We start from the raw sequence: 22,762 nt of genomic DNA on the forward strand, positions 1-22,762 counted from the left end.
ACTGCCCCCTGAGGCTTTCCAACCACCTGCTGGATGCATGAAACTCTGTGCTGACCTTGTTCCTCATCCCCCTCCCTCTCCATGTGTCCATCTCTGTTTTTCTATCTATGAAGCTATTTTAATTTACAGAATGTGAAGGTGTTTGTGTGTTGTCGCCAATTATATACAATGTTTACAGAAATAAACATATTGCTATTATAAGTTAAACTGACTTGAGTGTTGTTTTTGGCTTCTGTACATCTTGGCTCCAATTACACTGAGGAAGCCGAGTTATACAATGGTGGGATGAAGTTTAAAAAGAAGAGTGGTGTTTTGGTTTGTGGGGGGGCTTTTGTTTTCAGGCTTTGTTTACATGTATGTCCATCAGCAGGGAGACACCGAGCTGTTCACAGGACTATAAAAGATGTAAGGAAGCACCGCTATCCAGGAACTTCCAGGCCAATCTGGAACACTTCCCGGAGCGGAGACAGAGGGGAGGAGAGGGGGGACATGTGAGCTGACTGCACTGAATGGCATCATGTGAGTAAAGCCAATAATTCTGTTTTTATATCAACATGTCAGTAAATTCACAAAAAGACCAATTAATTCTAGTGGCAAGTATTGTGTTCCTATTCAAATCTCAATAAATCGTATTCCCCTGTACCGTAGAGCTCTATTGTTGATTAAATAATGTAATTTACTGGGGGTCAAGATCATTTTTGTTGTACATTTAACACAAAGTGCAGGAGTTTGAATTGTAATAGGTGAATACATGCTTTTATTTGGAAAAGGTGCATTTTGTTCTCAGCCGATCATCAACATAAAGGCTGCTCCCTGTGTGAGGACTGTCAGTCCTGGAATCAGAGGCAGGTTTTAAACCTGTTTTGAACGGTGATAGTGGGGCAGACCTTGAGTTTACATTTGAATCAGTTTGTGATTTTGAACGTAAACACACAAAAACAAAGGACAGGACGAGAGAAGGAAGAAGTCAAGAGTCTGAGCCTCAAGATCAAAGCCACATACAAAGGAAGAAATCCATCAGTCACAACAGAAGTGACATCATAAGTGACATCATCATCCTGCACTATAAATCAGACTGCAGCTCACACAGACATTTCAAACCTTTTGAGCAAGTGATCAACCTTTGCAAGGAAGACCACAGTTCAGAGCCGAAGACAAGCAGACCACTGATCCACGCGACAACCGATCAGAGAGAAGCTTCAACTTCAAACATCCTGATTTTAACCCCTGAAGAAATGGCAAGTTCAAGACCTACGCGTCAAGACTGTCCCTGGAGCGCAACTCTATATGTCCAACTCAGCTCACGCAAACATTTCAAACCTTTTGAGCAAGTGATCGACCTTTGCGAGGAAGACCACAGTTCAGCGCCGAACACAAGCATACCACTGATCCACACGACATCCGATCAGAGAGAAGCTTTAATTTCAAACATCCTGATTTTAAACCCTGAAGAAATGGCAAGTTCAAGACTTATGCATCAATACCGCCCCAGGAACACAACTCTATACGGCCAACAAAGAATTGAGACCAATGACGAGACTGTCCAACAGGAACTTTTCAAAACCCATGCCACGATGGGTGATGCAAAGCTTGCCATGTCAAGACAGACATATTGGAGATCGCAATTTAATCAACAGGTGAGTGAGTCACAAGAAAATCTGGAACACACACCAGAAGAGTTGGCAAGGCAGAAATCCCTGGAAAACATGGCGATCAACAGGGAGAACGAACCACAAGCAGAGCTGGAGGACTTGAAGTACAACAATACAGAGACCCTCAGCGCCGCACAGATTTCCACTCAGGCCAGAAACAGCAAAGAGAGGAAGAAGAAGAAGAAGAAGAAGAAGAAGGCCCTGCCGGTAGATTATGAGGAGCTTCACATGGCTTATATCACCGAGCAGGAGAAGTTCACAGCTGAGCTCCTGGAGGAAAAAAATAAAAACCAGGTTCTTCAAGAGGAGCTTTATAGACTGAAAGTTTCACACCTGGATGAAAAAGAAAAATATGAAGCTGAGGTCCTCGAAGTGAAGGAGCAGGCTGAAAACCTTCTGCGTGAGCTTGAGAGTGAACTCAAGTCTCACGCAGAGAGGGAGTCACAAAACCTGCTCCTGATCGAGAACTTGAGGGCTGAGCAGGACACCCTCCGTGAGAAGATGGAACAGGACATCAGAGCTGTGCAGGAAGAATCTGCTGAGCAAGAAAGGGTGTTGAAGAGAGAGCTGGAGGAGCTGAAAACACAACTCAGCCTCCAGCTCTCTCTCAACTCTGAGCAGGATGCCCTCTGTGTGAAGATGGAACAGGACATCAGAGCAGCACAGGAAGAATCTGCTGAGAAAGAAAGGGTGTTGAAGAGAGAACTGGAGGAGCTGAAAAATCAACTCAGCCTTCAGCTCTCTCTCAACCTTGAGCTCTCCACTAAGCTCAAGGCTGAGAGAGAAGAAAACCAGTCTCCCCAACAACACACCACTGAGGAAAAGCAGGAAGAAGAGGATGAGATCGCTGATGTGCAGGAGGAGGAGGAGGAGTCCTGTCCTGAACCTGAACCAATGGAGACCAAGGCGCCAGAGGAAAACAGCTGTGAGACAAAAAAGAAAGCCTCACTGTGGAAAACAGCTCGCCATTTCTTAGGCTTGAGAAAACCAAAGAGGTACTATTCTATTCTGTTTATAGTATTTATTAATATTTTCCTCTAATAAGTACATTTTTCTTGTCTAGTCTTTATATTTTTTTGATCTTATCTATATATTCAGATAATACCTTATGTGCCTGTACCTTATTGTATCTGCTCTTTGCTGCTGTAACGGTGTAATTTCCCCATTGCGAGACTATTAATGGTTTATCTTATTTTATTTTAGGTTCAAGAAGCCTAAGAACCCAGCATCCACCAGCAGCAGCTCTGCTGCTGATGAGCTCCAACCCCCCCTATCCCCCCCCTCCACCAGCAGCTAAGCTGCTGCTGGTGACCCCCCCCCATTCCAAACCACCCCCCCTGTGGGTTTTCTCCGGGTGCTCCGGTTCCCACAATCCCCAATTAAAGTAATTTGACCCCCAATTTAACCCCCAACCCCCATCACCCCCCTCCACCAGCAGCTAAGCTGCTGCTGGTGACCCCCCCCCCATTCCAAACCACCCCCCCCTGTGGGTTTTCTCCGGGTGCTCCGGTTCCCACAATCTCCAATTAAAGTAATTTGTAATTATCAAGCCAGGTTTTTAAAGAAGTTGTTGACAAATGTTTCTCTTAAAGAGAAATACAGTTTTTGAATGAAGGGTTGGAAGATAATTACAATACGATGAAGGGTGAAGAGTTTTCTGATCACAACAACTGTACCAAGTGGTAGCTACTGAACGAACAAACATATTAAGAGTAATATAATCACAATGCTGAAATTGTTACAGAGGAACCCAAGTGTCATGCTTACATGGTCAAAAAGGTCTGTTGACAACAAGCAATTCAAATGTGTTTATTACTGAAAGAGATCAGCCACTCCTCCTCCGCCTGACATCATGACTTAACGTACATGATAAACCACAAAAACATATTATCTTACAAGTACTATCTTAAATATTATTGGCTGTACTAATTGTATATGGTATGAAAAAAAAAACAACTAACAGCACAGGTGTTATCAGAGCAGTCTGCCAGTTAACAGCAAACTCAGTTCAGCCAACTCGTCTTAAAGAATTTGTATTTTCTCTCTGAATACTTGAATACCCAAAAGCCAGAGCGTCCAACATCTGCAGACAGTCCATGGAAAGAATAGATAGGCAAAGACCTGGCAGTCCTGGCACTCCTAACTGGAACTGGTAAAGAGTCGATCTTAAACAACACGGAGGAAAGGGCCTAATATAGTAACTAATTATAAATACTCAAATTCCTGTAATTAAGTAGTGTTTTGCATACGTTTACTCGTGTGCATAACATATTTACAGGATTGTGCCACCATACCATGTGAAAAAAAAGAAAAAGGGAAAAATAACCCTCATTTAAGTGCATGCTATCTGTGGAACATGGTTATTTAATAACCGAAATCAAACTGTCTGCGCTACCTAGCGGCAACCAAGCTCCACTGTCAGAAGCAAACTCTTTACACTTTTTACCTTCAGTAGACGCGAGCTGTACCAGCCTGTGTTTGTGTTTGTTAGTCAGTCCGAGCTAAGGCTAAGGTTAGTTGCTGGGCAGGTCTGAAACTGCTGTGTCCTCCCTTGAATGAAAGTTAACGCTACTCACTTCCCCATCTTTTCAACAACACAGACATGCCAGTTTATTTTCCTAAATATAGCTTGGACTTAAAACTGGTCTTGGTCAGAAAACACCACCGTTTGTGTTAAAAAGAGTCATAAAACGCATTCGGCTTGCCGTCGTAGCCGGGTCAGTGAGATCATTTCATCTTGTCCAGAAGCAGTGGAGTATTTGCTTTTAAAAATTACGATTGGTTGCTGCACACCTTGTGTTGCAGACGGTCAGGCTGAATAAAATGGAGCAAGAAGGGAGTGAGAGGGGGAGACAGATTCTCAGTTTACAGGACAGAAAAGAAATCCTGAGCTCTCTCTGTTTGTGTGTGAAGATCTAGATTCTTCAGATGGGAAGAAACACACTTCAAATCAGTGATATTGTTGCTCTCTATCTATGTATGGATGGAAGTTGGTCAGAACACAGCTTTGACAGAAAAATGTACAAATGTTTTCATTTCAGTTGTGTCTCTGTTCAGATCAGAAAGACTTGTGACTTAGTTCAGACTTGTCTCCAAAGACTTGAAATAGCTCAAGTATCTCGTATCAGTTTCCACTGTCAGCCATTAAAAATCATAGATTACTTCAGTTATATAATTAATCTCTGTCTCATATTAAACATGAACCAGGTCACTGAAGTTTTAAACTCTTTCATTCTGATATATCTTCTCCTGTGTTGTCCCCCCTCCTTCTACCGCAGCTGTCTGACCAGGTCCTGGTCCTGGTCCATCTCACAGTCTGAAGCTTTTTGTACTTTCAGCTCTTTTTCTCTGCCGAGCTTCACCTTCGGTTTAAAAGCCACAGACAGCAGCTCCTTCTGGATCCTCTGCTCCCTCTGTCTCCTCAGCAGAGCCAGGATCTCCCTCCTCTGGTCGGCCATGGCCACGTACCGCTGTCTCTCCTCCTGTCTCTGCCGGGGAGCGGGGACGCTCGGCGGCTCCGGGGCGGAGAGTTTGGGACCAGCCGCTGCTGCTGTGCTGCTGCGCTGCGGCCGGGACACCGGCAGCCTCTGTCGGATGTCTGCCGACACCAGCCGGGACTCCAGCGGCGGCAGGAGGGACAGGGAGCTCCACAGCTGCCTGGCGTGGGACACATCCTCCGGAGAAGAGCCGTCAAACACGGTGAAGAACTGGTCGAACTCGTCCTGCTCCGGAGGCTCGGGACAGACAGACATTTGACTTTAGGTCAGAAAACTGTCAACAGGACAATTCATAGGACATTAAAGAAAATTGAGAGCAAGTGATGTTGTTTGGTGTGGTCACTATGGAAACGAGACTACTACGGCAAGCTAGCAGGAACAAGAGTTTTATCATCCGCGTAAACTTTTCAAAATAAATGTAGGTCCGCGCTTTGACCCACGGAATGAAATAAAACTATTTACTGAGAAGAAACAGCGACGTTTCAACATGTTTTCAGTATATACACTGAACATGAGTCTCAATAGCAAAAAGAAGCTACGTTACTGATCTTTGTTCATGATTTTTCTCACAGAGCCAAAAAAAAATCGAAGGGGATGACTGTTGTAGTTATCAGGCAGAGTTTTCTCTAAGAAAACAAGTAACAGAGTTTAACTTTGGTTTCCTACAGTAACTGAGTACATGTACTTAGCTGCTTTCAGTTCAGCAGCTGAGTTAATCGCACTCGTTCAGTAACAGTAACGTGTTTGTGTATAATTCACGGCTCTTAATTTGAAGGCGGATGAGCCGAACCTCTTGATTGCTCGCTCGCGCTCTGCTGCCAATTTAGGAAACGGGGCGGGTCGCACGCGCTGCTCCACCCCCAGGTGTTGCGGGCCGATTTAAATAGTGTGGAGGAGGAAGGACGACATCCCCATCAGCACCATCATCATCATCATCATCTCAGTTACCTGACATGAGATTCTCAGCGTCCGTCCTGCTCTGAGGACTGAAGCACCGCGCAGTGAGTACGAGCGGTTTAATTTGACTTCAAACAGCTGAAATTAAACTCAGGACTTAATGAAGGACACAGGTAGAAGCTTTTACTGCTTCTGTTCAACGAATTCTACTGAAATTGACCGTTAGATTAATCATAAAGTCTGATAATGTAACTTAAACCTACAAAAACATGACGAGGCATGTAGAGAAAAACTAAACAGCAGCTTGTTAATCGTTAAAAGTTCAACCTCTGTCACTCTTCAAACCAAAACACATTAAAACCAACATGTTGTGTTAATATTTGCTGTTAAAGGGTAAAAAATGGGAGAGAGAATTACAAATTAAACAGTGTAATTCAGAAATAACAGTGTGCTGCATGAGCTGAATCAGTAGTGATGTGAAAGTGTTGGCTAAAGCTTAAAAATGTTATTTAATGAGAAATGTGCTCAGCTGAGTGAAACATCCCATTACCTGGTGACTGTGACAGAAACGTGACTGACAGATGGTACAGATTGATTTGTGCTCACATACCTGCTCTGTGTTGTGTGTGTGTGTGTGTGTGTGTGCGTGTGTGTGCCCGCGGACACACATGGATGCACCTTGTGACATGTCACCATTTTGGTGTAAACGGTAAGCTTGGCTGGACACATGAGCTGCACCTTATAAGGTAGTATGCCTGCTAAGTCTCTAGCATCCCTCTTTAGGCTACCAAGCTACCAGGAGCAAAGGGTTAGCCAAACATGGGCATTCCAGCATGGCAGCTGAGTTGTTTGATTATCTGTGTGCTGCTTTTCATGTTTTATTACCTGCTGTTCAACGGGAGGTCAAAGCAGCCCTGTGACCTACATGAAGAGACAAGGATAAGTGAGTAAGTAGCTGAATGCAAACCCAGGGAAATGCTCGGAGGCCGTTATCAGCAGTAAACTGTCCGACAGGTCACTGAAACCAAATGCAAATCATTTTATTAGGATGTAAAAGCAGCAGCTCGACTCATAGGAGGAGGAAGAAAGAGAGAATATGAGCTAATGCATCTGTTTTATCGATGAGATGTTTGTCTTCATCACTTCTGCGTCTTGTGTGCGATGAGATGTTTGAGCATCGGCAGTGACTTCAGACAGTTTACTGGTCTCAGAGACTGTGGCTGATGTTTCGTGTAATAAAACCTGATCGTATGTTGGAGTGAGATTTAAAATTTGATGACAGTTGTGGGTTTTTGACTGTTCAGCTATTTCAATGATAAGTATGTTTTTTGAACTTCATCTTTTATTGTTGCTTATCGTGTGTGAGTATGTAATATTACAGAGGAATAAAGAGCCACTTGACTCTGCCCTCTCTGGATGAGAGATTCAGCCTGTTTCACCTCAGCCAGGAGTCAGCATCACTGACGGCAGTGGTCAGAAACCAGTGCCTTGTTGCACCTGTAACCACACCCAACAGTGATGTCACAGGGTCGGGAGCACACCTGTATGTCACTGCACGGAGCAGAGAAGTTAAACATCAGAATAAAATGTTGTATGTGATGCTCAGATCAGGTGGACAGGGTTACGTCTGCACGCTGGATCCTTTCCTGCACCTGTTGTATCTGCTGTGCAGTCGCAGAGGACTCGGCTTTGTCCTGTGTTCAGATCTGGTCTGTGTCTCCAGGTTTCATTTCAGTGACCTTCCTGTTAAAGGTCAGTGATGACGGTAACATGGACACAGAAGCGGTGAACGCTGTCAGGCTCTGACGTGTTGCAGCAGCTTCACTGATGGACGACTCACGGACTTCACATGTTCAGTGTGTGGATTCTGCCCTGTCTGTTGTGTCAGCAGGCCAGAGGTCAAAGAGAGGTCAGAGGTCAACTCGACTCCCATCACCACACCAGAGGCTGAACCAGCTGCCTGTGACGATCCCGACGTCGCCGCCTGCGAATCACAGGTCCATTCCACTCCTAACAGTGATACTTCCAACATGGCTGACCCGGCCGCTGACGACAGCAAGTACCTCTTTCTGGAAAATGACTTTCGCAACAGCGGTGTGGCACAAGCCGACTGGGCAGCCAAGAAGATGGTGTGGGTGCCGTCAGAGAGGGAGGGCTTCGAGCCGGCCAGCATCAAGGAGGAGAAGGGAAATGAGGTAATGTGCACGTGATGACGCCATCGTAAGGACACGTGCTGTTGTATTTCAGCCGGTCTAACTCAAAAAGCACAGAAGTACACAAAGCTTTCTAACAGAGCTGTTTGTTTCTGCTGCAGGTGCTGCTGGAGCTCTCCAACGGTCAGAAAGTGACGGTGAACAAAGACGACATCCAGAAGATGAACCCTCCCAAGTTCAGCAAGGTGGAGGACATGGCCGCCCTCACCTTCCTCAACGAAGCCTCCGTCCTCCACAACCTGCGAGAGAGATACTTCTCCAGCCTGATCTATGTGAGAAACACACACACGCTCATTTACATATTGCAAGAAATTGCCATAACTGTTAAAGGGAAATTATTTAAGCAGGAGAAATGTGTAAGTCAGCACCGAGCAGAGCGTCCACTGACGGCTGTTTGAAGACGAGTCTGTGACTGTTTGATGAACTCAGTGTTCCTCTGTCAAAAACAGGTATTAAAGAACAATGTGCTTAAATCATGAATCATAGAACATTTCGAATTGACTGTCTGTGGAAAAAAGAAAGAACCTTTACGTCAACACATCAGGTTTAAAGTCAGCAGGTTAACTCCATATTCAGGTGGACAGGTCCGTGTTTAAGGTCTGTGTTCAGACTCTGCTCTCTGCATAGACTCAGGATGTACTGGAAGGATCAACAGCTTATGCTTTTTATTTTTTTAGTCAGTCTCACAAAGTCTAATAAGGCACAGGATGTAAAAATTAAAATCCAAGCTTATGTATCTAATACAAACGTCCACGAAGATCAGTGGAAGTGAAGAGCTCCAGTCCTTATATGAGCAAACCCTCGTGCCCTGAACTCTGTGTATATTAAACAGAGTAAAGAGGGAAAATTTACAAGCTGACTTGGTCACTTCATGTAGCTGTTCAACGATATTCAGTAGATATTCAGAAAGAGCAGCGTGAAGCTTCCTGACGGCTCTGACGTGCCCCCCCCCGTCCCCCCCGTCCTCCCCCACAGACGTACTCTGGTCTGTTCTGTGTGGTGGTGAATCCCTACAAGATGCTGCCAATCTACTCTGAGAAGATCATCGAGATGTACAAGGGCAAGAAACGTCACGAGGTGCCGCCGCACATCTACTCCATCACAGACAACGCCTACAGGAACATGTTGCAAGGTAACGCACACATTAGGCTGGTGCCAATAATGTGGGTTTGGAGTCTGCTGATTATATTTCACACAAACAGTCAAAGGATTCAGCTCTGTAGCTGGTGTGAGATCTGGATCTGGGGACGGGGAGGGAGAATAATTCAGCTGCTGCTGTGCTTTATGAAGCAGCAAACACAGGCTGTTACATGAGTTAAGTGGCGGCGGTCCTGCCTGAAGCCTCGGAGCGTGCCGTCTGGTCTCCGGACGGTCCGCCCCTGACCTCAGACCAGCTCCATACTTTCCATTCAGCTGCAGAATGGCCATACATGGAGCAGTGAGCCAAGATTACAGCGACGGAGTCCTGCATCCACCTGCTATTTTTAGATGATATGAGTGATGGAGGCTAATCTCCCTCCAAACGAGACCTCGGAGCCGTTTGCCCTCGTGTTGGAGCGAAGCGGCCGGCACCGCCTCAGAGTTCATGTTTGGTCTGTTCAGCTTGGCCTCGAGTAACGAGCTCAGCTCAGTCAACATTTCACATTATTTCCCCCTTTTTAACGTCCCCCCCCCCCCCGTCTCTGTCTCTGTCCACAGACCGGGAGGATCAGTCTATTCTCTGCACGTGAGTCAAAACATACAACACTTCACCTTTTTCCATCACACTGTGCATGAAAGTGAGCACACACAAGCCTGTTTCCATCACACTGCATTGACTTACACTAAACCACACTATGACCGCTGCACGGCTGACCCCAACCCGGACCTCAAACCACGAGTTGGCCCTAAACTTTACAGACTTACTGAGTCTGCACAGTGTGAGACCTGGGACCTGTGATGAACTGGGTTAGGGTTCACATGAGTTACTTTTCCTTCTCTCTCTCTCTCTCTCTCTCTCTCTCTCTCTCTCGCCCAGAGGTGAGTCTGGAGCAGGGAAGACTGAAAACACCAAGAAGGTGATTCAGTACCTGGCTGTCGTCGCCTCCTCACACAAGGGCAAAAAAGACATCAACCCTGTGAGTAGAAACGTCTCCAGCTAACAGCAGGAAACAGAAACATACGAGAAGCTACGTTTAAATTTATTTAAGTTTTGAGTTGTTCTATGTTCATTTGAAGCAAATCTAACTGTTTAAGAAGTGACTGTTTGACTGATCCGAGTGATGAGGAACAGAAATGAATAAATATAAATTGTCCACTGTGCGTGACAGGACTCAGTTGCTGCAGCCGTGGCCAAGGTGAGGACAGATTATTGTTGTCTGTGTTTCAGCTGCTGCTGCTGTGGCTCCTGATTTCTGATCAAACTCTGATTGAAAGAAACTTTTTAAAAAGTATGTTACGTGTTTCCATGATGCAAAGTCTTCATATCTACAAATCGTCTGTGACGCTGGGTAAAAGTCACAGCTGCATTAAACCCGGTGCTGAACTGTCTGTGGTTTGTTTAGCTGGGACCTGTTGATGCTTGACCTCCGACCCTGCTGCTTCTTCTTCTTCTTTTTTTTTTTTTTTTGGTGTCATGTGGGCAGTGGGTTTTGGGGACATGCTAAATGTTGGGGTTTGTAAGCAGTTTGTGTTCCTGCTTCCTCCTGCAGCAGCAGCAGCAGCAGCCTGGATCTCTGGCCTACGTGAGTACTGAGTCTCACACAGACACATTTACATGATCAGCAGTCGAGGTTACTGTGTATGCATCTGCTGTCATGTGCACGCTTACTGTTGAATATGCACATGCAGACGTGTTGATGGATGGATGGATGGATGGATGGGTGGATGTGTAACCCTGTTGTGGGCTGTAGGGGGAGCTGGAGAAGCAGCTGCTGCAGGCTAATCCAATCCTGGAGGCATTTGGAAACGCCAAAACCATCAAGAACGACAACTCGTCACGATTTGTAAGCGTTTCGATCAGACTCTCAGTCGACTTTCAGTCTGCACAGATGTCAGTGGTGTCATGTGTCTGTTGCTGTCATCTCTGTCCACAGGGAAAGTTCATCAAGCTCAACTTTGATGTGACTGGTTATATTGTTGGAGCAAATATTGACACCTGTATCCTTTTTTTAATCAAATGTTGCTTTGATCAAATTCTAAACTTTAAACTATCTAATAAAATATACGTCCAGTTAACAAAGACCTGAGAATGCACCCGGTTATCTGCTTAACCTGCTCCTGACCTGCTCAGACCTCCTGGAGAAGTCTCGCTGTATTCGTCAGGCCAACACTGAGCGAGCATTTCACATCTTCTACTACATGGTGGCAGGAGCCAAGGACAAGATGAAGGGTGAGCAACTTACACATGAGTGAGAAAGAACACGAACACGGACGTCCCGTGGTCATGTGTCCCGTGGTCATGTGTCTCGTGGTCATGTGTCCCGTGGTCATGTGTCCCGTGTGTGTGTGTGTGTAGACGAGCTGCTGCTGGAGGACTTCAGCAACTATCGTTTCCTGGTGGCCGGTCACGTGGAGATCCCTGGTCAGGAGGACGATGAGTTGTTTGATGAGACTCTGGAGGCCATGGAGATCATGGGCTTCACTGAGGAGGAGAGATTAGGTACACACTGCCCAGAGATCCAAAATCCAGTTAAACATATTTTTGGATGAAGTAAACTCTTTGAGCACATCTTACATTTAAGTGTTGCTCTTACTTTCATCTTCCTCTGCAGGGATGTTGAAGGTGGTGTCCACTGTGCTCCAGCTGGGCAACATCAAGTTTGAGAAGGAGAGGAACAGCGAGCAGGCGACCATGCCCGATAACACCGGTAACCACTGAAAAACACCAAAACCAGCTCCGTGAATTCACCTCTGAGCTTACCCGACCTCTCCTCTGTCTCATTCTATCATCCAGCTGCCCAGAAGGTGTGTCACCTGCAGGGCATCAATGTGACCGACTTCACCCGCGCCATCCTCACCCCCCGAATCAAAGTGGGCAGGGAGGTGGTGCAGAAGGCTCAGACCAAGCAGCAGGTAGAACATACCAAAACTTGTTAACACAGAATCGTGGAATATTTTCCTCTGAAATGCAGAATCAGACTTTCTCCTGTCGCCCTCTATCTGTCCTCCTCCTCACCTCTGTCCACCCCTCACCTCTGTCCTCCTCCTCACCTCTGTCCTCCTCCGCAGGCTGATTTTGCAGTGGAGGCTCTGGCCAAAGCCATGTACGAGCGCCTGTTTCGCTGGATCCTGGCGAGGGTCAACAAGACCCTGGACAAGAGTAAGAGACAGGCGTCCTCCTTCCTCGGCATCCTGGACATCGCTGGCTTTGAGATTTTTGAGGTGAATGTTTACTGAAAATTAATATTTCATTTAAACATTTCATTGTTTCACTGTAATTTTCTAATCACTGACCGTCTCGTTTCCTCAGGACAACTCCTTCGAGCAGCTCTGCATCAACTACACCAACGAGCGTCTGCAGCAGCTCTTCAACCACACCATGTTCATCCTGGAGCAGGAGGAGTACAAGAGGGAGGGCATCGAGTGGAACTTCATCGACTTCGGCCTGGACCTGCAGCCCTGCATCGAGCTCATCGAGAGGCCGGTCAGGACGGGCCGCGGCCACGCACACATCAGCTCACATGTTTTACTTTAACCAGGACGTCAAATCACATCAGCATCTGAAATTCAGTTGATATAATTGCAACAGGAAACAAATGATAGCATGATAATGTTTGATCTCAGTCCCTGTGTCCCGTCGCGTCCTGCAGAACAACCCTCCTGGCATCCTGGCCCTGCTGGACGAGGAGTGCTGGTTCCCCAAAGCCACCGATGTTTCGTTCGTGGACAAGCTGCTGAACACCCACACCGGTCACGTTAAATTCTCCAAACCCAAACAGCACAAAGATAAACTGATGTTCAGTGTTCTGCACTACGCCGGAAAGGTGAGGATGAACCGAGGGCTTCAGGAAGGATCAGGAGAGCTGTACATGTGTGTCTATCTGTACACACATGTACCTTACATGTTCCTTCATCATCTGAAAACAGTCCTGCTCAGTTTTTACTCTTCATCATTATGTTTCCAGGTCGACTATAATGCAGCGAACTGGCTGACGAAGAACATGGATCCTCTGAATGACAACGTGACGGCTCTGCTCAACAACTCCTCCAGCGCCTTCATCCAGGACCTGTGGAAAGACGGTCAGTCCTCCGTGAGACCGCATCACGTCCTCATGTACTTCTTTCCTGTAGCTGGACATTTCACCTCACATCTGTCTTCATGGTAATAAAATGAGGCATGAATCTTTTTGATCCACCTGACAGTGGATCGCGTGGTGGGTCTGGAGACCATGACCAAGATGTCAGAGAGTTCGGTGCCCAGCTCCACTAAATCCAAGAAGGGCATGTTCCGCACAGTGGGCCAGCTGTACAAAGAGTCCCTGGGCAAACTGATGACGACGCTGCACAACACGCAGCCCAACTTCGTCCGCTGCATCATCCCCAACCACGAGAAGAGGGTACGTTCGAGCTCAGCCACAGTCTGTAGAGAGCCGGTGTGTCTGTATGTACAGTACATTCAGTGCTTGTTGATTGGCTGCTGTGCTGCAGGCTGGGAAGATGGACGCCAACCTGGTGCTGGAGCAGCTGAGGTGTAACGGGGTGCTGGAGGGGATTCGGATCTGCAGACAGGGATTCCCCAACCGCATCGTGTTCCAGGAGTTCAGGCAGAGGTGAGGATCCGTCGGAGACGTCGCAGAGTGCTGTGGTTTCCATAAACTACAGCTGGAGGCTTTTACCTTATATCTTTGCAATGACATCCACACAGTTTGAGTTATGCCTCGTTTAGTATCAGGGCTTGTTTTATAAAGTATGGTGTTTGTTTGTGCGACTGTTCAAAGTGACGAAGTGTCTGTTGTCTGTAGGTATGAGATTCTGGCTGCCAACGCCATCCCTAAAGGCTTCATGGATGGGAAGCAGGCCTGCTGTCTGATGGTGAGCTGGATGGAAGCGAATGCTGTGTGTGTTACTGCTGACGCATAATCTGTGTCAGACCTTGTGTGCATGTCCACAGAAATGTTTAACAGTTTCCAAAACTTTACTGAACAAGTCATTTAAATAAAACTGAATTATGAAAATGTCGTTATAAGAAACAGAGGTTTCTTTTTTGTTTTTCTCTCCTTCTCTTGTTTCCTCATCTCTTCCCCTCCCCTCCAGGTAAAGCACCTGGATCTGGATCCTAACCTGTATCGTATTGGCCAGAGTAAGATGTTCTTCAGGACGGGGGTTTTGGCCCAGCTGGAGGAGGAGAGAGACCTCAAACTCACCGTCGTCATCATCGCCTTCCAGGCACAAGCAAGAGGCTTCCTGGGCCGCAAGTAAGAGACAGTTAGACTGATGTTAGAACCAGAGAACAGAATACTGCCCAACACAGACACACACACAGACACACACAGACACACACAGTGGTATACACTCCAGCTGACCTGTGACTCTTCCTGGTTCTCAGGGCTTTCAGTAAGCGTCAGCAGCAGCTCACCGCCATGAAGGTCATCCAGAGAAACTGCGCCTGTTACCTTAAACTCAAGAACTGGCAGTGGTGGAGGCTTTTTACTAAGGTTACACACACCTGCTCACACACACACACACACACACACACACACATCATCATCACTTTGTCTATAAAATGTTAGGAAAAGCGTTGAAACGCTGTCACCACTTCCAGTTTTGGGACACGAGAGGTGTATGTGAGTTTCCACAGAATCAGAAACATTACATGTTAAACATTAGCACAGTATGCTAAGGTCCAGTAGCTGCATGCTAACTTACAGTGTTTTTGTAGAGCTGAGGCTGATGAACGGTTGATGTGTGACGTGTCTGTCCATGGATCAGGTGAAGCCCCTGCTGCAGGTAACCAGACAGGAAGAGGAAATGGGTCAGAAGGAGGAAGAACTAAAGGTGGCGAGAGAAGTGGCAGCAAAGACTGAGGCTGAACTGAAGGACATCACCCAGAAACACACCCAGGTGACACCAGTGCAGAGTTTCATCTGGTTTGTAAAAAAAACTGAATATATTTCCAGAAATGACTGAAGTCTCTGTTCGTAGCTGATTGAGGAGCGAGCTCAGCTGGAGACAAAGCTGCAGGCAGAGACGGAGCTGTACGCTGAGGCCGAGGAGATGAGGGTGAGACTGGAGGCCAAGAAGCAGGAGCTGGAGGAGGTGCTGCATGAGATGGAGGCCCGGCTGGAGGAGGAGGAGGAGCACAGCAACTCCCTGCAGCAGGAGAAGAAGGACATGGAACAGCAGCTACAGGTTGGACACTCATCTTCATCATCATTACTATCACAACACAGCAGTTCAGGGGCACTTTGTTTATTCTACAGATTATTTTTACTGTTATTTAACCACAAGCACGATGTTCTTCTGCAGCTCATGGAGGCTCACATAGCAGAGGAGGAGGACGCTCGGCAGAAGCTGCAGCTGGAGAAAGCTGCTGTGGAGGGAAAAGTCAGGAAGCTGGAGGAGGACGTCCTGCTGATGGAGGACCAGAATAACAAACTGCAGAAGGTACGAAGGAGCAGGTCTGCTGCAGGTGTTTCATTCACAGCACAAACTACTTCCTCACACACCCGAATGTCTCCGTCTCTAGGAGCGAAAGCTTCTGGAGGAGAGGATGGCTGACATGAGCTCTAACCTGGCCGAGGAGGAGGAGAAGTCCAAGAACCTGACCAAACTCAAGAACAAACACGAGTCCATGATCTCTGACCTGGAGGGTCAGTCACCAGACGTCTCACTCTCACTCGACTCTTTATTTCACTCCATTCACTTTTACTCTCTTCTATTCACCTCTGTTTAGATGTAGAAGGATGCAGCTAATAATTTATATATATATATAAATCAAAAACTGACTATTCAGAAGCTTTTTTTTGGTTTGTTATGAACCAAATCAGATCAATAATTTGTTTTCCCATAAAACTGAAGATGAGGTGTTTGAGGTTTGTTCACTGTCTTGTTTTGTCCGTTGTGTCCAGTGCGTCTGAAGAAGGAGGAGAAGGGTCGTCAGGACATGGAGAAGGCCAAGAGGAAGGTGGAGGCGGAGCTGGCCGACCTTCAGGAGCAGCACGCCGACCTGCTGGCCCAACTGGCTGAGCTCCGAGCCCAGCTAGCCGCCAAGGAAGAGGAGCTCCAGGCCACGCAGGCCCGGTAAGAGTGACCACTAAACTACTAATAACTAGTTTTAACTTTTCTTGAGGACACGTGGAAACTTGGTCAGCATGAAACTCCACAGCAAATATCATGATGATCCCATCATGAAGGCTGTTTCATACTCAGAGACATTTCCACTCAGACAAGAATGAAACAGCAGGACAGTAAACTGAAGACATCTGGTCTTAAAATATTAGAAACTGTTAGAACTGTTCTGCGTCTGCAGCTTGGAGCAGGAGAGCAGTCAGCACGGGATGGCGGTGAAGCGGATTCGGGAGCTGGAGGCTCTGCTCTCAGAGCTGCAGGAGGACCTGGAGGCAGAGAGGGCGGCCCGGGGCAAGGCTGAGGCGGCGCGGCGGGACCTCGGGGAGGAGCTGAATGCTCTACGCACTGAGCTGGAGGACAGCCTGGATACCACCGCCGCCCAGCAGGAGCTACGGTCCGTATGACAGCACTGTGTGGGTCAAAAGAGGGGAGGGACGAACCCAACAGAGGAGGGACCCCTGTTCCAGGACGCAGGCAGAAAATCTGATGTGTGTATGTTTTGTTGTGTGTGCGTGTGATTGGCAGGGCGAAGCGTGAGCAGGAGGTAGCCATGTTGAAGAAAGCCATGGAGGAGGAGGGGCGGAGCCACGAGGCTCAGATCCAGGACCTGAGACAGAAACACGGGCAGGCTGTGGAGGAGCTCAGTGAGCAGCTGGAGCAGGCCAAGAGGGTACGAACACACACACACACTGAACAACACAGAGGTGTTGAGTGTTCAGCCAGCTGCAGCATGACGTGGCTGTGTTCAGGCTGACTCAGTCATGCTCACCTCTCCGCCCAGGTGAGGGCTGGTCTGGAGAAAGCCAAGCAGGCTCTGGAGAAGGAGACGGCAGATCTGAGCGCTGACCTGCGATCCCTCGCCAGTGCCAAACAGGATGTGGAGCACAAGAAGAAGAAGGTGGAGGGTCAGCTGAACGACCTGCACTCACGCTTCAACGAGAGCGAGCGGCAGAGGACAGAGCTCGGGGACAGAGTCTCCAAGATGACTGTGAGTCTGAGAAACTCTGATGAGTTCAAACTTCCAAAATGAGTTTTCTGATCCATCTGTCACTTTCTGCCAGTAAAATACATCTTTTTCTCTCTCTCTCCTTTTCTTTCTCTTCCTGTCCGTTAGCTGGAGCTGGACAGTGTGACGGGTCTGTTGAATGAGGCAGAGGGAAAAAACATCAAGCTGAGTAAAGACATCTCCAGTTTGTCCTCTCAGCTGCAGGACGCACAGGTGAGACACACACTAAAGTTACACAACTTTATTAAGCTTTAAATAACCCACGTTGTTTGGTACATCCTCTGGAAACCATGAGCATCTTCAAAGCATTTAGTCCCAGTCCATCGATTCCTCGTCCTTCTCCTCCAGGAGCTACTGTCAGAGGAGACCCGTCAGAAGCTGAATCTGTCTGGACGTCTCCGTCAGATGGAAGACGACAGGAACAGCCTGATGGAGCAGCTGGAGGAGGAGACGGAAGCCAAACGGGCCGTGGAGAGGCAGGTCTCCAGCCTCAACATGCAGGTCAGTAACTTCAGACAAGAGACGAAATCTGAACTGTTAGAGTGGGAGGAGGACAGTCGTGTGACACTGTAGAAGCACAACAAACTCTTTTAAGCTCTCACTGTTCCACCCCCGTCAGCTGTCCGACAACAAGAAGAAGCTGGACGAGATGTCAGGGATGGCGGAGCTCCTGGAGGAGGGGAAGAAGCGTCTGCAGCGCGAGCTGGAGGCGGCCAACAGCGAGTACGAGGAGAAGGCCTCCGCTTACGACAAGCTGGAGAAGAGCCGGAGCCGGCTGCAGCAGGAGCTGGAGGACGTCCTCATGGACCTGGACAGCCAGCGGCAGCTCGTCTCCAACCTGGAGAAGAAGCAGAAGAAGTTTGATCAGGTCTGGCAGATCCAGGAGTGTTTCTGAAGGATTTCAGTGTGTGTTTGACTCCACGTGCATTTTTACAGTTTGCAGAGCTGCACATCCAGTCCACACTAGGGTTGAGGGTTTTGTCCACATGTTTGAATGTCCCTGTCCTGGGTTCATTTTCACTCTAATCTCCTGTGATCTCCTTCGTCCTCCTGTTGGTCAGATGCTGGCAGAGGAGCGCGCCGTGTCCTGTAAGTTTGCAGAGGAGCGGGATCGAGCGGAGGCGGAGGCGAGGGAGAAGGAGACCCGGGTGTTAGCTCTGTCCAGAGCTCTGGAGGAGAATCAGGAGGCTCTGGAGGAGGCGGAGAAGACCATGAAGGCCCTCCGAGCTGAGATGGAAGACCTCATCAGCTCCAAGGATGATGTGGGAAAGAGTGTAAGGAACAATGTCTGAGCATGAATGAGTCATTTTCAGTTGTTGGAAAGGTTGACATCATTTCTGATCTGCTCTTCTTTCTTCTTTCCTCCGTCAGGTCCACGACCTGGAGAAGGCGAAGCGTGGCCTGGAAGCCATCATGGAGGAGATGAGGACGCAGATGGAGGAGCTGGAGGACGAGCTGCAGGTCGCTGAGGACGCCAAGCTGCGTCTGGAGGTCAACAGTCAGGCCCTCAAAGCTCAGCATGAGAGGGAGCTGCAGGCCCACGATGAGATGGGCGAGGAGAAGAGGAAGCAGCTTCTCAAACAGGTGGGGCGCAACCTACCACTGTCACGTCTTCATCTTTAAGGTGTGATGGTGCTGCAGGAGGTGAAGTTTGATGTTTGTTCATCACCCTGGTCTAACATCCATTTTCCTGCTCAGTTTAAAAGCATGGAAAATCATGGTGGAGAGAAAAGTCTGTCTGTCTGTCTGTCGTCTCCTCTCTCCGTCAGGTGCGTGAGCTGGAGGCGGAGCTGGAGGAGGAGAGGAAGCAGCGAGGTCAGGCATCAGCTGGGAAGAAGAAGCTGGAGGGGGAGCTGAAGGACCGGGAGGACCAGCTGGAGGCCACCAGCAGGGGGCGTGACGAGGCAGTTAAGCAGCTCCGCAAGATCCAGGTCAGCATTTTTGTCAGGTGGAACTATTCCTGATCTACTCTGGATTCTGCAGTGTCTGCAAAGTGAATAAATGATAAAGTGCCTCCTGTGCTGTGAGTCATATGTATTAAAGACCAGATGAAACCTGGCACCACCCCCTCTGCCCCTCACAGGGACAGGTGAAGGATCTCCAGAGGGAGCTGGAGGACTCTCGTGCAGCCCAGAAGGAGGTCCTCGCCTCAGCCAGAGAGTCCGAGCGCAGAGCCAAGGCCATGGAGGCCGACATCGCTCAGCTGCACGAGGTGAGGCCATGTTGTGCATCTTAACCCTTCAACACAACGCCTGTGGTTTCACCATTAACTTCCTCTGTCTGTGCAGATGTTGGCAGCTGCTGAGAGGGCTCGTAAGCAGGCGGAGACAGAAAGAGACGAGCTACATGAAGAACTGGCCAGTAACTCCTCTGGAAAGTAGGTGTTTCACTGCTGTGGTGACAAATCATGAATTTACAAAGAAAGCTTCCACTTTTCATGGAACATAAAATAATTAGAGGAGATTTGTCAGTTGGTGGAAGAAGACGTGAGTTGCTGAGTGCATCTTTGTGCGACACATCACGGTCAGGTGAAAGATTTTGGCCTGATGGTGGCGCTGCACGAAAGGAGTCATCAGGGTCACGAAGAACATTCGCTGAACATAGAAAAAAAGACTCTGCTCTTCTCTTTCAACATCCACTCCTCCTGTTCAGGTCACTGCTGTCTGATGAAAAGCGTCGTCTGGAGACTAAGATCAGCCAACTGGAGGAGGAGCTGGAGGAGGAGCAGGCCAACATGGAGAGCCTCAACGACCGGCTGAGGAAGAGCCAGCAGCTGGTCGGTTCAGGGTGGACCAGAGACGGTCTACAGTTGACCAAACAAGCGTTGTGAGAGCCTGGACTCTAACTTTCCTTTCTCTTAATGGTTCTTTCTCTCTCTTTTGGTTTGTGTCCTTTCCGTCCTTTCCGTCCTGACTGCTGCTGTGCAGGTGGAGCAGCTGGGTGCAGAGCTGGCAGCAGAGAGATCCTCCTCTCAGAGCAGGGAGGGATCCAGGCAGCAGCTGGAGAGACAAAACCGAGAGCTGAAGGCCAAACTGCAGGAGATCGAGGGCCAGGGGCGCTCCAAGCTCAAATCCTCCATCACTGCCCTCGAGGCCAAGCTGAGAGAGGTCGAGGAGCAGCTGGAGATTGAAAGCAGGTAATGGTGCATGGTGGGAAATGGAGTTCAGTTCCAAAGACAAACAATTAAGGCAAAATGAAGTGAAAGTGGCAAAACTGAAAAACATCTTTTTGAAATCTGACATGTTGTGCAGACGTTTAATTTTCCTAATGAAAGCTTTAGGTCAAATTACACAAGAGAAATATTAATGTTTGCTTTTAAGAACCAGATTTAGTGCTTGATGAATATGGTACCAACTACAAAAAAAACACTCAGAAAAAGTAAGAGGATCAGAAAACGAAAATGTTCTTGCATCACGCAGTGATTTTCTCTGCATGATGATAATGATGATGATGTGATGATGATCATTGTGCAGAGAGCGTCAGGCCAACGGCAAGAACCTGCGTCAGAGGGAGAAGAAACTGAAGGATTTAACTCTCCAGATGGAGGATGAGAGGAAGCAGGCGCAGCAGTACAAAGACCAGGTGACGGCTGCACTCTGACCACGTCAATCAAACACCCGCTAAAACAAAGGCACTGCATGACATCATTCATCATGCATACGCATGTGTCCACTCTCTGCAGGCGGAGAAGAGCAACGTGCGGGTGAAGCAGCTGAAGCATCAGCTGGAGGAGGCGGAGGAGGAGTCGCAGCGTGTGGCGGCGGCTCGCAGGAAACTGCAGAGGGAGCTGGACGAGGCGAGCGAGGCCAACGACGCCCTGAGCAGAGAGGTGTCTTCACTCAGGAGCAAACTGAGGTAACGACGGTCCCACGGACGGACTGAAGGCTGGACAGGTAGAGCTGTGAGGGGAACAGAGCTCACATGATTAGTCCATTAATGAAGGAGCTGTTCATTATAAGATCATTCATTTATAAGTGAATATATAAATATTCAGTAATTTAACTATGATAAAATTCCCATTCAGCCCTGATTCTTTGTAATTTCACCATGTGTGATTTTAAACTTCCTTTTTCCTCCCTTCACGTCTGGCTGCTCCTGTTTCACACCTGTGCTCAGACACTACTGATCTGCAAACTCTCGCTCTCCTCATCCCTCCAGCTGCTCGGAGATTTCAGGGGCTTCAACTTTTTTTTTTCTTAAATCTCGCTTTGCAACAAGCCACCGAGTTCTCGCTGCTCTCTGTTCTCCCGCTGTCCTTCACCTCCTTCTGACCCTCCTCTTCCTCCTCTTTCTCTTCCTCCTGATGTGTCGGGCGTTCCCAGGCGTGGTGGCAGTGAAGCGGTGTTCGGCAGCCCGGGTCCTCGGAGCAGCGGCGGCGGCGGCGTCAGCAGCATCAGGAGCTTCGGCATGGGAGGGACCGTCAGCCGGAGGAGCGCCATCAAAGAGAACTCAGTGGAGGTGCAAGAGGAAGAGCCTCCGTCCCCGTCTCCTCTCGCCTGCTCCCCCCCACCGGAGGCCTGTGGAGAGGTCTACACCTGCTCCCCCGATGAGTAAAAGGACCAGACTCAGATAAAGTGGGCCTAACAACCTGTTCCAGAAAAATTTTACACTTTAAATTTAAAATTTTAAAAGTGTCCTTTCACCTCAGTGCTCCTCTGAATTCAGAAACAACAAAACAGCACTGTAGAAAATCTGTTTTTAATTGGCAACTGCTTTGATAATTGATTTACTGGTTCCAGTTATTTCCCAGTTAAACTGAACGTCTTTGCACTGTTGGTCTGAACACGACACTCTGGGCTCTGGGAAATTATACTGCAGCATTTATCACAACATTTTATCGACAAAATCTTTCTACATGATCATGATGTAAGATGTGTCTTACAATTAGGTTAAACTATGTTTTTATGTGAAACACTCCAGTACCCATCAGCCTCAGCGCTCTCTGCCATTTGAAGTTGCAAAGTAAAAATTGTAAAACATTTCAGTTTCATAGCTGTTCGACAGACACGCGGCCGTACAGGAGGAATGGAGCGGTCACGCAGCTTCAGTCCAGCTTTCCTTCACGAAACATTAACAATGAACCAAACTTTTCTCTGTTCCATAATAACTCACCTGTGTTTTTGATCTCCTCTAATAAATAAATGAATAAGCTAACACATCAGGTCACATCTGAACCTGAGCTGTTCTGACTGTAGCAGCACGTGTTATTACACAGATCGATTCCAAATT

General features: G+C 47.9%; 2 protein-coding genes across 2 annotated transcripts; one reads left to right on the forward strand and one right to left on the reverse strand.

Annotated features, from left to right (window-relative positions):
* Nucleotides 1-4,912: 4,912 nt before the first annotated feature.
* hoatz (HOATZ cilia and flagella associated protein) lies at nt 4,913-5,404 on the reverse strand. Its single transcript, XM_041063335.1, has one exon. It carries the CDS (start codon nt 5,402-5,404, stop codon nt 4,922-4,924), a length of 483 nt encoding a protein of 160 aa, XP_040919269.1. The 3' UTR covers nt 4,913-4,921.
* A 2,613-nt stretch (nt 5,405-8,017) lies between these two features.
* On the forward strand, nt 8,018-22,246 carry LOC121198940 (myosin-11-like). The gene is made up of 41 exons (XM_041063329.1): nt 8,018-8,241; nt 8,361-8,531; nt 9,235-9,391; nt 9,958-9,985; nt 10,277-10,376; nt 11,151-11,243; nt 11,334-11,397; nt 11,531-11,629; nt 11,756-11,899; nt 12,012-12,107; nt 12,194-12,312; nt 12,469-12,621; nt 12,710-12,883; nt 13,050-13,223; nt 13,365-13,479; nt 13,603-13,796; nt 13,888-14,009; nt 14,202-14,271; nt 14,494-14,654; nt 14,786-14,894; nt 15,169-15,300; nt 15,382-15,588; nt 15,706-15,843; nt 15,926-16,049; nt 16,308-16,479; nt 16,709-16,921; nt 17,053-17,197; nt 17,309-17,515; nt 17,642-17,746; nt 17,882-18,034; nt 18,153-18,401; nt 18,595-18,807; nt 18,905-19,117; nt 19,303-19,464; nt 19,617-19,745; nt 19,822-19,910; nt 20,186-20,309; nt 20,461-20,669; nt 21,007-21,115; nt 21,216-21,388; nt 21,856-22,246. Exons 1-41 carry the CDS (start codon nt 8,077-8,079, stop codon nt 22,085-22,087), a joined length of 6,006 nt encoding a protein of 2,001 aa, XP_040919263.1. The 5' UTR covers nt 8,018-8,076; the 3' UTR covers nt 22,088-22,246.
* The last annotated feature ends 516 nt before the right edge of the window (nt 22,247-22,762 follow it).

The sequence above is a fragment of the Toxotes jaculatrix genome, chromosome 18, assembly GCF_017976425.1.
Source record: "Toxotes jaculatrix isolate fToxJac2 chromosome 18, fToxJac2.pri, whole genome shotgun sequence".
NCBI classification, from domain to species: domain Eukaryota; kingdom Metazoa; phylum Chordata; class Actinopteri; family Toxotidae; genus Toxotes; species Toxotes jaculatrix.

What these genes read in the sequence shown, in the direction of transcription:
- LOC121198940 (XM_041063329.1), top strand. Translation starts at nt 8,077, where the DNA reads ATGGCTGACCCGGCCGCTGACGACAGCAAGTACCTCTTTCTGGAAAAT. An exon ending in CCAGGACCTGTGGAAAGACG is followed by an intron (nt 13,480 to 13,602) that starts GTCAGTCCTCCG and finishes TCCACCTGACAG; the next exon opens with TGGATCGCGTGGTGGGTCTG. An exon ending in CTCCAGGCCACGCAGGCCCG is followed by an intron (nt 16,480 to 16,708) that starts GTAAGAGTGACC and finishes CTGCGTCTGCAG; the next exon opens with CTTGGAGCAGGAGAGCAGTC.
- hoatz (XM_041063335.1), bottom strand. Translation starts at nt 5,404, where the DNA reads ATGTCTGTCTGTCCCGAGCCTCCGGAGCAGGACGAGTTCGACCAGTTC.